The following is an 11956-nucleotide window of genomic DNA, read 5'->3' as shown; positions in this document are numbered from 1 at the left end:
TCAGAAAATTGGCAACACCAACAAAGAAGTTTCAGAGTTATACAGAAAAGTGATGCTATTTTTAAACATTGAATTGTGGAGTAATATTTATGGCCCATTTAGAATGAAATAATGAATGAAATCTTTTTTGTAGTAAATTATTTCTACTAAGCTATACAAGTAAAGAGTAAATGGGCATAATATCCCATTGGAACAATAACATGATTTCTACAAGAACAATCTAAGCACAAATGCAGAGTTGGAACAGTTTAAACTTTAAACTGATACATAAAGACAGTTTAAAACAGTCTAAGATGGTTTGCTGGTCTTATCTAGTCTCCTGGCCTGGACCATCGTGGGCTGGTTTAAGGTGTTTTATACCAGAGATGGAAATTCTGCATGAGAAATGGGAACTACTGGAAAATTAGTAATTACCAAAACATTACTGATAGCTACACAAATCACCATGAACATTACTCCACGTACTGACCATAAGGATGTTACTTTCAAGCCATTTTTGTTACAATAACGGTTTCTTGTGAAGAATGCCACCATGTAAGGATGTAAATCCCATTTGAAATGTTTCATGTAGACTTACTGCAGTTGGTCAAACCCCTCCTAAAAAAGAGTAATCTTGATAAGACTATATTAAGCAATTATAGACCGATCTCAAATCTTCCTTTCATAGGCAAGATAATTGAAAAAGTTGTTTTCAATCAGCTGAACAAATTCTTAAGCTCGAATGGATACTTTGACAATTTTCAATCTGGTTTCCGATCGCATCACAGCACAGAGACAGCGCTCATAAAGATAATTAACGATATTCGCTTAAATACTGATACAGGCAAATTATCAGTGTTGGTACTACTCGACCTCAGTGCTGCATTTGACACTGTTGATCACAACATACTTCTTGACAGGCTGGAAAACTGGGTGGGGCTTTCTGGGATAGTCCTAAAATGGTTCAGGTCATACTTAGAAGCGAGAGGTTATTATGTGAGTATAGGAGACCATAAGTCTGAGTGGACATCCATGACATGCGGAGTTCCTCAAGGCTCAATTCTTGCGCCACTCCTATTCAACCTGTACATGCTCCCAATGAGCCAAATAATGAGAAAGAACCAAATCTCTTACCACAGCTATGCAGACGACACACAGATCTACTTAGCCCTATCGCCTAACGATTACAGCCCCATTGACTCCCTGTTCCAATGCATTGATGAAGTCAACAGTTGGATGTGCCAAAACTTTCTTCAGTTAAACAAAGACAAAACTGAAGTCATTGCGTTTGGAAACAAAGATGAAGTTCTCAAGGTGAATGCATACCTTCACTCCAGAGGTCAAACAACTAAAAATCAAGTCAGGAATCTTGGTGTGTCTCTAGAGTCAGACCTTAGCTTCAGTAGTCATGTCAAATCAATAACTAAATCAGCATACTATCATCTAAAAAATATTGCAAGAATTAGATGCTTTGTTTCCAGTCAAGACTTAGAGAAAATTGTGCATGCTTTCATCACCAGCAGGGTGGATTATTGTAATGGACTCCTCACTGGCCTTCCCAAAAAGACCATAAGACAGTTGCAGCTCGTACAGAACGCTGCCGCCAGGATCCTGAGCAGAACCAGAAAATTTGAACACATCACACCAGTCCTCAGGTCTTTACACTGGCTTCCAGTCACATTTAGGATTGATTTTAAAGTATTATTACTGGTATATAAATCATTTAATGGCCTAGGACCTCAATACATTGCAGATATGCTCACTGAATATAAACCCAACAGATCACTCAGATCATTAGGATCACATCAACTAGAAATACCAAGGGTTCACTCAAAGCAAGGAGAGTCCGCTTTTAGCTGTTATGCTAGCCGCAGCTGGAACCAGCTTCCAGAAGAGATCAGGTGTGCTCCTACTGTAGCCACATTCAAATCCAGACTCAAAACACATCTGTTTAGCTTTGCATTTACTGAATGAGCACTGTGCCACTGTTCGTCCAACTGTTTGCACTGTATTTTATTTTTATTTTTTACTCTAAACTGTTTTAATTATTCTTATTTCTTTTGATTATTTTAATTTCTTCTATGTAAAGCACTTTGAATTACCATTGTGTATGAAATGTGCTATATAAATAAACTTGCCTTGCCTTGCCTTGCCTTACCAATTCAAGCCTCTCGATGAAAAGTAGCTAGCCAGTGTTGCTGCTGGTAACCTGTAAACTTTAACAAATTTAGACCACCAAGAAGAAGAAGAAAAAATACCAGTTGGGGATAAAATATCAATAATGACTTAGAAAGGTTATTAATAAAGGCAATAAACAGATGACCGTGCAGCAGCCGAATTCACGGAGGTTGGCTCATGAATATGAATTAGCTTACGCGTGACTGCGTCGATTTAAAGTAATTAATATGAATTAGCTCAGTAGTATGATTCTGTACTTCGCTAGAGCAGAGTAATGAATATGCATAACAGCAGGCTCTCTAGCGCCTCCCCTCCATATTTCTCCATACTTTCTATATTCCTTTCCTTCATTCATCCGCACTGCACACCGCGTCCACAGGCATCATGGTGCTCGATTTAGACCTGTTTCGCACCGACAAAGGCGGGGATCCTGAAATCGTGCGGGAAACCCAGAGGAAACGGTTCAAGGATGAGTCTCTGGTGGATAAACTGATCCAAACGGATACAGAATGGAGGAAATGTGAGTATCGGCTAACGCTAACGTTACAGCTAACGAAACACATGGCAGCCTGTGAATGAGAACAGATTGTGACACGTATAACAAATCTGTTAATAATCTTTAAGACTTCAAGATAGGAAACACACACTGACTGTGCTATAACACGTAATAAAGTTAATATAAAATGCGTGGAAACGTGCAGAAACTGCATTACCGGTGTACTGGAGTAGCATGTAGCATTGACGCTAATACTTAACCCGCCTGTCATAGTGTGATTCACATTGTTTACTTCAGTGAATAAAACTTGTTTCTGTTATTTAGCCTAACATACGTTTATATCAGGTGTTATTTGGGGATGAGAGGTATGGGTATGTATTGGTTAAACCTGTCGCAGCATCACCCGGCTGTATCTGATGCAATCACAATGTCGGAGTGATTTTAACAGAGGAGGAGCTGCTGACTGTTCAGAGCTGTTGTGTGCCAGACTGTTCTTTAGTCATGTTCTTGCCTATGCAACTAAAGTGAAAATATTAGGAATAACAATTTAGTTCCCTATTCCTTTAAATCCATCCAAACGTCTCACTATTAATATATTTAAGTTTGGTGTGGTCACCATATGGACTAAGGACTTTAAAGTCTTTAAAGGTTGCTTTAAAGTCACCATGAAATATAAATGGACAATTATTATTTTCTTTATTGCCGTATTTATTACAAATTATTTATCCGTGCACATTATTGTTGTTTCAAAATGAATCTGCTCTCTCCTAATCTTTAATCAAAATAAATTCCCCTCCCACTTGCAGACATCTCTTCTCTTCTCCGATGATGTGTTTACTGGCGTGAGGGCGGGACAACCTGTCACTCACATGAGATCGACCAATAGCAAACCACAACCATCCAAGGATTCGATCAATTCCCGATGAAAAAAATCAAGTACATATAAAAAACTAAATCAACCCTACATTTTCTCTTGCCAAGAAGCCGTTTCACTCCTATATACGACACAGTAGAGAAGAAAATACTATCGAAACTTCAGGAAAACAGTTCCTGACAGAAAACAGAGGCATTTAAGTCTCATGTCGACTTAAAGGAATAGTTCACCAAAAAATGAAAATTATCCCGTATTTTACTCACCTTTAAGTCTATCGAGGTATATATGACTTTCTTTCTGCTGAATATAGTCATATTAAACAGTATCCTGGCTCTTCCCAACTTTGTAATGACATTGAATAGTATTGAGTTGCTCCAAAAAACGCATCCAGTGGGGTAATAAATGCCTTTTGAATAAATGCCTTTCTCCCGGTGATTTCAAATTTTGCCATAATTTATAATACAGGAGGATTACTCTTGCCAGACCACTTGCCAGTATATCAGTGATATGCATTGATGTTAGAAATATTTCTTTTTTTATGCCTCCAGGTCGCTTCACAGCAGATAACCTAAACAAGGCCAAGAATCTGTGCAGCAAAGCCATCGGTGAAAAGATGAAGGTACGTAAAGCAGCTGTCATATATTTGTTTTGATCTGTTATCATTGAGTAATAATTATAATGTTCTGCTTGCTGGTCGTATGATGTTTTTGCAGAAGAAAGAGCCGGTTGGTGACGATGACACTCTTCCAGAAGAGGCTCAGAATCTGGAAGCCCTCGCTGGAGAAACATTATCAGTGAGTCGAGCTATAATGTGTTATTCACATAATTATTGTATAATAAGTGTATATACAATACTGTTAAAAAAGTTTTAGTTCAGTAAGATATTTTCAAAAGCAGTCTCTTCTGCTCACCAAGGCTACGTTTATTTGGTCCAAAATTATTTTTTATTTTTTACAATATAAAATAACTTTTCTGTTTGAATATATTTGAAAAGGATATTTATTCATGTGATGCAATGCTAAATGTTCAGCATCATAACGCCAGTCCCCAGTGTCACATTATCCTTCAGAAAGCATTCTAATATGCTGATTTGCTGCTCAAGAAACATTTATTATTAATCAGAAAATCAATCAGTGTTGATTTTTATTTTTTTATTTTATTTTTCAGGATTCTTTGATGAACAGAAAGTTAAAAAGAACAGCATTTATCTGAAATAGAAAGCTTTTGTAACATTAAACACTACCGTTCAGAAGTTTGGGGTCAGTGAGATTTATTTTTTATTTAGAAAGAAATTAAAGAAATTAATACTTTTATTCTGCAAAGATGCATTAAATTGATCAAAGGTTACATTAAAGACATTTTATAATGTTACAAAAGATTTCTATTTCAGATAAATGCTGTCCTTTCTGCTACTTTCTGTTCATCACAGAATCCTGAAAACAAATTGTTCACAACTGTTTTCAACATTGATAATAATATTTCTTGATTAGCAAATCATAATATTATAATTATTTCTGATTGATCATGTGACACACTAAAGACTGGAGTAATGATGCTGAAAATTCAGCTTTGCCATCACAGGAATAAATTACATTTTAAAATATATTCAAATAGAATATTTTAACTTAAAAAAAAAAAGACCTCCAACAATATTACTGTTTTTTTCTGTATTTTGGATAATATTTTTTGTAGATTTTTTTGTTTTTTACTGACATATATTAGGGTTGGGTACCAGTAATTTTAATGGCACCGACCGATATATATATATATATATATATATGAAGACTGGATTCTGCATTCTGTCTCTGGCAGCCCCTCACGGTGACTCAGATTAAGAAGGTGCGGTTACTGGTGGAAGAGGCTGTGCAGAAGACAGACAGTGATCGTCTAAAGCTGGAGGCGGAGCGCTTTGAGTTCCTGAGAGAGATCGGAAACCTCCTGCATCCCTCTGTGCCCATCAGCAACGATGAGGTGAGTTTTAGGGTGTTTCTATATACACAGTACACTAGGCAGGTCCTGTTAACCAAATCATTGCCTGGCCAAAAAAAAAAAAAAAAAAAGATCACAGACTAATATTTTGCTGGACTGCTTTTTGCTTTAATTACGGCACACATTCGTCATGGCATCGTTTCTATAAACTCATGCAATGTAAAAACATTTATATCCATCCAAAGTTGCATTAAAGGTCCCATGACATGGGGTTATTATATTATTTTATAATGTGTCCTGGGTTGCCCTTATAATGTTAGTATGTTTTTTAGATAGAAAATAGTCATAATTTAGAAACAAAAGGCATTTTTCCTAGCCCAGTTTTAGCCTCTGATTTAAACGCTCTGTTTGAAGGGGTGGTTCTGTGTGAGACTTCAGTGTAACCGGCCAATGCTGTGATTGGCTGACATGCTTGCATATGAAATAGCTACTTATTACATGTGAAACTCTCTCGAATACTTTTACTACAGTTATTATACGTTTTTACTATTACAGCTATCGAGATTAACAAATCGTCAGAAGTTTTTAAAGTATTTAGATCTATTCCCATCACATAAAATGTTGCCGTGATGAGCATTGCGCAAGCAGATGACAGTCTGTTGTTGATCGCGAGAATGAAGATCTTATCATGGCAGCAGTTTCTGCACTCTCTCTGCTTTTCACCAATGCGAACACGATGATGTACATACAGTAAGAGCTTCATGTGCAGTGTAACGTGCATCATTGTTTCATAACGAGTTTGGCAAGTGTCCAGATAAACTCGATCGCGCTGTGTCCATGAGAAAATGAGCTAGGAAGTAGGAACGCGTGCGCGCGATTCCTACAAAGATTGTTCTTTGATCGCTTTCTGTATATAATTTATTCACAATTTAAATACGATTATTTTCATCCTACTAAAAGAAACGATGTGAAGTTGATATTTTAGTCACTGGCTTGACTTACTGAGGCATAAACAGCAGTATTGAACGATTTGAGAGAAAGATTACCTGTCTGAACTTGAACAATTACACATCAGAAATTGTAGCTCGGCTCGATCGATTTATTTTCAGACGTTCGTCGAGTCCAGCTCTGTAGTGATCCAAGTTGAGGAAACAGTCGTCGGTGAAATGTTTGCCGCAGACATGCAAAACTTTGGGGAGTTGTGTCGGCGCATTTGAAATGAATCCACTGGTTCTTCTGGGGCTTGGATGAAGGAACTAAAAAAAGGCTTCAGTGTTCATTTGTACATCCAATTATTGAGCAATTATTATGCTTCGCTTGCTCAAAAGCCATGATACCTCCCGTGGACAAACAAAAATCGTGCGCACGCGTTCCTACTTCCTAGCTCATTTTCTCATGCGGGAATATATTCTCTGGGCGGGCAAAGCAGAGAAAGGGGAGGTAACATTTCCTCCGTATGACGTCATACGGAGGAGATTCAAGATCAGCCCGATTGAGCTTCCACTTTTTCAAAGGCAGAGAAAGATAGCAAAAGCTCTATTTACACCGATTGAAATTTCTAGAAACTTGGGGACCATATACAGGCTAGGGGAACTCATATTAATGTTAAAAAAACTCAAAAAGTGAAAATTTCATGTCATGGGACCTTTAATTTCTCGCCTAGATCTTGTCGCTTCGCAGCGTTATATCTTCTCCAGCACATCCCAACGATTCTCAATGGGGTTAAGGTCTGGACTCTAGTGGCCAATTCATGTGTGAATGTGTGTCTCATGCTCCCTGAACCACTCTTTCATCCCGATGAATCCTGGCATGGTCATCTTGGAATATGCCCATGCATATTAAAAAAATACATTTATGGAAAATCTGGTCATTCAGTATGTTCATATAGTCAGCTGGCCTTATTTTTTGGGCACAAAAAATAACGTTGCTGAACCTAGACCTGACCAACTGAAGCAACCCCGGATCATCACGCTGCCCCCTCTGGCGTGTACGGTAGGCATCTTCATCCACCTCTCTTCTTACCCCGATCTGCCCATCACTCTGGAACAGGGTACATCTTGACTCATCAGACCACATGACCCTTTTCCATTGCTCCAGAGTCCAATCTTTATGCTCCCTAGCAAATCGAAGCATTTCCCCCCAATTAGTCTCACTGATAAGTGGTTTTCTTAAGGCTACACATCTGTTTAGTCCCAATCCCTTAAGTTCTCTTTGCATTGTGTGTTTAAATGCTCTTAGTTTCACTATTAAACATGACAGTGTGTTTTACAATTTGATTTCACCTAAAGTTTAAGTGATCTCTGATAATGATCATTAAAAAAAAAAAATGTCCATCACATTTCTTCCTCGAAGATTATGGTTCACCACTGTCCTCCCAGGTTCTAATAATGTGCTGGACAGTTCTTATCTCAATTTTAGTAGTTACAGAAATCTCCATAGTTGTTTTCTTCGCTTTATACTTAATTTTTTTTGTTTTAAAAATGAGAAGCTGCTCACTGCATCAGTTAGGGTTAAATAACTGGTTGCCAGCTGAAGCATATCGATCACGGCAGTATTATCATATGGAAGGCTCTTTCCTATTTGCTTGGTTAAATCCAGATGGTGACTTTTTTTATTGGCCATGCAGTGTATAATGTACAACAACAACATGTTGTTGCTTAACTTCTTCAACTGGAGACTAAGGTAAAACGCTGTTTCTCTTTCTCAGGATGCCGATAATAAGGTGGAACGCACCTGGGGTGACTGCACAGTGCAGAAGAAGTACTCTCACGTGGACCTGGTTGTCATGGTGGATGGATACGAAGGGGAAAAAGGAGCCATCGTGGCTGGAAGCAGAGGATATTTCCTAAAGGTTTGTTGCCCTTTAACCTAAAATTCATTTAGTAAAATTGTCAAACTGTGCAAGGAAGGGAACTGAAGAACAATGGCATTGTTTTTGGTTAACTACGTCTGATCATTTCAATACTGAGCATGTGGTAACCATTTTGTCTTGTTGCACAATATTTACGCACGGTCTCATGTCAGTTCTTCAAAATAAACAAGCCAAAAAGCACTTGGCAGCCATTTTAAAATGTCACGTTGTATTGTATTTCAGGGGCCTTTAGTTTTCTTGGAACAGGCTTTAATTAACTATGCACTGCGGACCCTGTACAGCAAGAACTACAACCCACTGTACACACCCTTCTTCATGAGGAAAGAGGTCATGCAGGAGGTCGCTCAGCTCAGCCAGTTTGATGAGGAGCTCTATAAGGTTTGTCCTATCTATTGCTTAATACTTTTTTTGGAGCTTTTGATATATTAAAATGTATAAACTAATGTGTATATGTGTGTATATATATATATACATTAGTTGCACAAAAGTTGACATCATCATCATGCTAGAACCACTTCATACAACTAACAAAACTCGATCTACAGAAACAAAGCATTTAATATAATGTGTTTGTTCAGGTGATCGGGAAGGGGAGCGAGAAGTCCGACGACAGTTCAGTAGACGAAAAGTATTTGATTGCCACATCGGAGCAGCCAATAGCAGCTTTCCTGAGAGATGAATGGCTGAAGCCAGAGGATCTCCCCATCCGCTATGCCGGCTTCTCCACCTGCTTCAGACAGGAAGTGGGCTCTCACGGCAGAGACACGCGCGGGATCTTCAGGGTCCATCAGTTTGAGAAGGTCCGAGCATTTCTATCATGAAAATAATGTGTGAACAGTGGAATATTCATTTTAGACGACTGTATTATTTCATAACAAGGAATTAGACGTCTATTCAATTTTGCAGTAAGTAAAGATCTTTGGTATTATATAGAAGAATCTTGTTTAATATTAAAATTGTTCAAGTATTAAATCACAAACTCTCTGAATACAAACTCTTTCCATTGCTTTCCAGATCGAGCAGTTTGTGTACGCCTCTCCTCATGACGGCAAGTCCTGGGAGATGTTTGATGAGATGATTGGAACAGCTGAAGAATTTTATCAGTCGTTAGGAATCCCTTACCGCATCGTCAACATTGTGTCGGGTTAGTTCACATTGTCCAGTTTTTCCACTGAGAGCACCAATGGAACTAATAAGCCACCATTTGATGGAAAATCTTGAAAGTTTTATCAGCTTCCTGTAAAAAAAAGCTTCAAATGAATTGTTTGCTTTTGTTTCACAGGTGCTTTGAACCACGCCGCTAGTAAAAAGCTGGATTTAGAGGCTTGGTTCCCAGGCTCCCAGGCTTTTAGAGAGCTTGTGTCATGCTCAAACTGCACAGATTACCAGGCTCGCCGCTTGCGTATTCGCTACGGTCAGACTAAGAAAATGATGGACAAGGTGCAGTTCTACTCCACTGTTCTGAAGAAGCATGCTGGGTTATCTGTTTTTACCATTTGAGGTTGGTTTGATTGACCATTGTGATTGTGTCTGTTTTCTTAAAGGCTGAGTTTGTGCACATGCTAAATGCCACCATGTGCGCGACCACTCGCGTTATGTGCGCTATCTTGGAGAACTTCCAGACAGAGGAAGGTATTATTGTTCCAGAACCTCTCAAGGCATTCATGCCTCCAGGTGAGCATTGTATGTTTTTGTTTTCCAAAAAAAAGAACAGATTCACAAGTAAGGGTTCAATGGATCGTAGTTTAGCCGTGATCGGTGCGGACCAGGGCCGATGGTTCGGCACGCATGTGATTCACGGATTAATTGCCAAGTTTAACCATTATAGAGTGAAAGTATATAATTTGCACTTGTTTATTCTTGGCAATTTTAAACCATTCAAGCGCAAGAAGAGGTTAAAGATAACTCTATTGCACGCTGTTATCTGTTTTTCAATCAAAAGAACCGGATATGTGAGCTACAAGTGGACCTTTTAGATAGATGTTCAATGTGTGTAGGTTACGTTTCCTCTGATAAGAAGTAGTCTCCAATCAATCTCAATATTATGGTTTCTTTACCTCAGGTTTAACAGAAATGATCAAGTTTGTGAAGCTAGCCCCCATTGAACTGGAGGCAACCAAGAAGCAGAAGAAACAGCAGGATGGAGGGAAGAAGAAGAAACAGGGCGGTGACGCTGATATAGAGAACAAAGTGGAGAACATGTCAGTCAATGACTCTTAGACACGCCCCTTTGCAATCCCAGCCAATCATAATGGTTCAAAAGACCTCCATTTTCTGTACCCCATTCACAAACATTGTCCACTGAAGCTGTCACATGGTTTCGTCCCTGTCATGCCCCTGCCTCACTTTACTTTCTCTGGGACAGTCCTACTGTGGCGCTGTCTGTCTAACGGTGATGATGGTGTCGTGTTTAATAATCTTATTTTAAATTATTCTCCAATCATTTTCCTACAAAGAGGTCTTTGAAATCTTTAATTAAATGCATGATATTGTGACAGACATTTAGCCATTAGACCGAAATGCCTTGATGGCACTGTAATTACCTGAGGCATTGTATTATAATTCTGCTGTTGAATTAAAGGGAACATGCATGGTCATTACAGTTAGTACTGGGATTATTCTGCATCAGTGCCACATTGGAGGTGGGAGTTTTAGGAAATTCTTAATGAAAATCTGTTCTGGATAACGGACAGACCTCTTTCAATATCCTGTCTTACAATTAATATTCGCGCTATAATTATAGTTCAGTAAATTGATTACTGTGCACTTACTGTTCACATTGTCACAAAAGTTAAAGAGTCATTAAAGTCTGCCTTTTGCTTCATATAAACATTTCTTGTAATTTGTCTGTTAAACAGGGAATGTTATTATATGTACAGTACTTGCTTAAGATGCCTTGTGTGAGGAGTATGATGGCATTTGAGGATAAATCAATACCTGAAAGAAAACATTGTCTCTGAATTATGTTTCGTGTTATGCTTTTTCTGAATGCATGAATATTATGTTAAGGGTGTTAAATTAGGCTATTGTTATCTCATTGCACACTTTTATATGATTTCTGAAGCAACATAAAATGTAGGAAAACTTTGGGCAATTTATTGTGCAGGAATCATACATTTAACGTAGCCAACTTTAATGATAATCATCTTATGTGGGTGTTTTTAGAAAGCTTATTTCATATGCCTATTTTTAAAACACTTTTTTTAAGCAGTGTACATTGTAATAAAAAAAATAATGCATTTTCACCCATATAGAGTTGTGAAGAAAGACTGCATAGTTGCTATCAAATGTATAATTAAGCCAAACCCATTAGATCATAGAGTTAATTGTTTTTTTTGTGTGCCAAAATTTGAAAAATCTAATGAGAAAACACTTTATATTGTGTTAATCCAAATATTGTTTATGAAGGGTTTTTGTGCAAAATCTTACCCACTAAATGGTCACTGTAAACAGTTGGGAGGTAATAAAAAAGCAGTAAACGAATTAAAAACTTTTTTTAACCTCATGCAAGAAACCACTCCATCCTGGACTTTTGGAAGTAATTTGATTAAACTGGAGCACATCAAACAATAATTTTTGTGAAGTACACTTGTCAAATAAGTACACTAAAGCATCAAACCCCTCTAAA

General features: G+C 38.0%; 1 protein-coding gene across 1 annotated transcript; it reads left to right on the top strand.

The window, feature by feature from the left end:
- The first annotated feature begins 2130 nt into the window (after nt 1-2130).
- Nucleotides 2131-11809, top strand: sars1 (seryl-tRNA synthetase 1). The gene is made up of 11 exons (XM_079589010.1): nt 2131-2677; nt 4076-4146; nt 4241-4321; nt 5340-5498; nt 8164-8307; nt 8551-8706; nt 8907-9128; nt 9343-9472; nt 9611-9768; nt 9873-10002; nt 10391-11809. Exons 1-11 carry the CDS (start codon nt 2542-2544, stop codon nt 10546-10548), a joined length of 1545 nt encoding a protein of 514 aa, XP_079445136.1. The 5' UTR covers nt 2131-2541; the 3' UTR covers nt 10549-11809.
- Nucleotides 11810-11956: the final 147 nt, after the last annotated feature.

This window comes from Phoxinus phoxinus (assembly GCF_949152265.1).
Source record: "Phoxinus phoxinus genome assembly, chromosome: 18".
Lineage (NCBI taxonomy): Eukaryota > Metazoa > Chordata > Actinopteri > Cypriniformes > Leuciscidae > Phoxinus > Phoxinus phoxinus.
The sequence above is the reverse complement of the archived record's forward strand: the minus strand, read 5'-3'. Positions and strand labels throughout refer to the sequence as shown.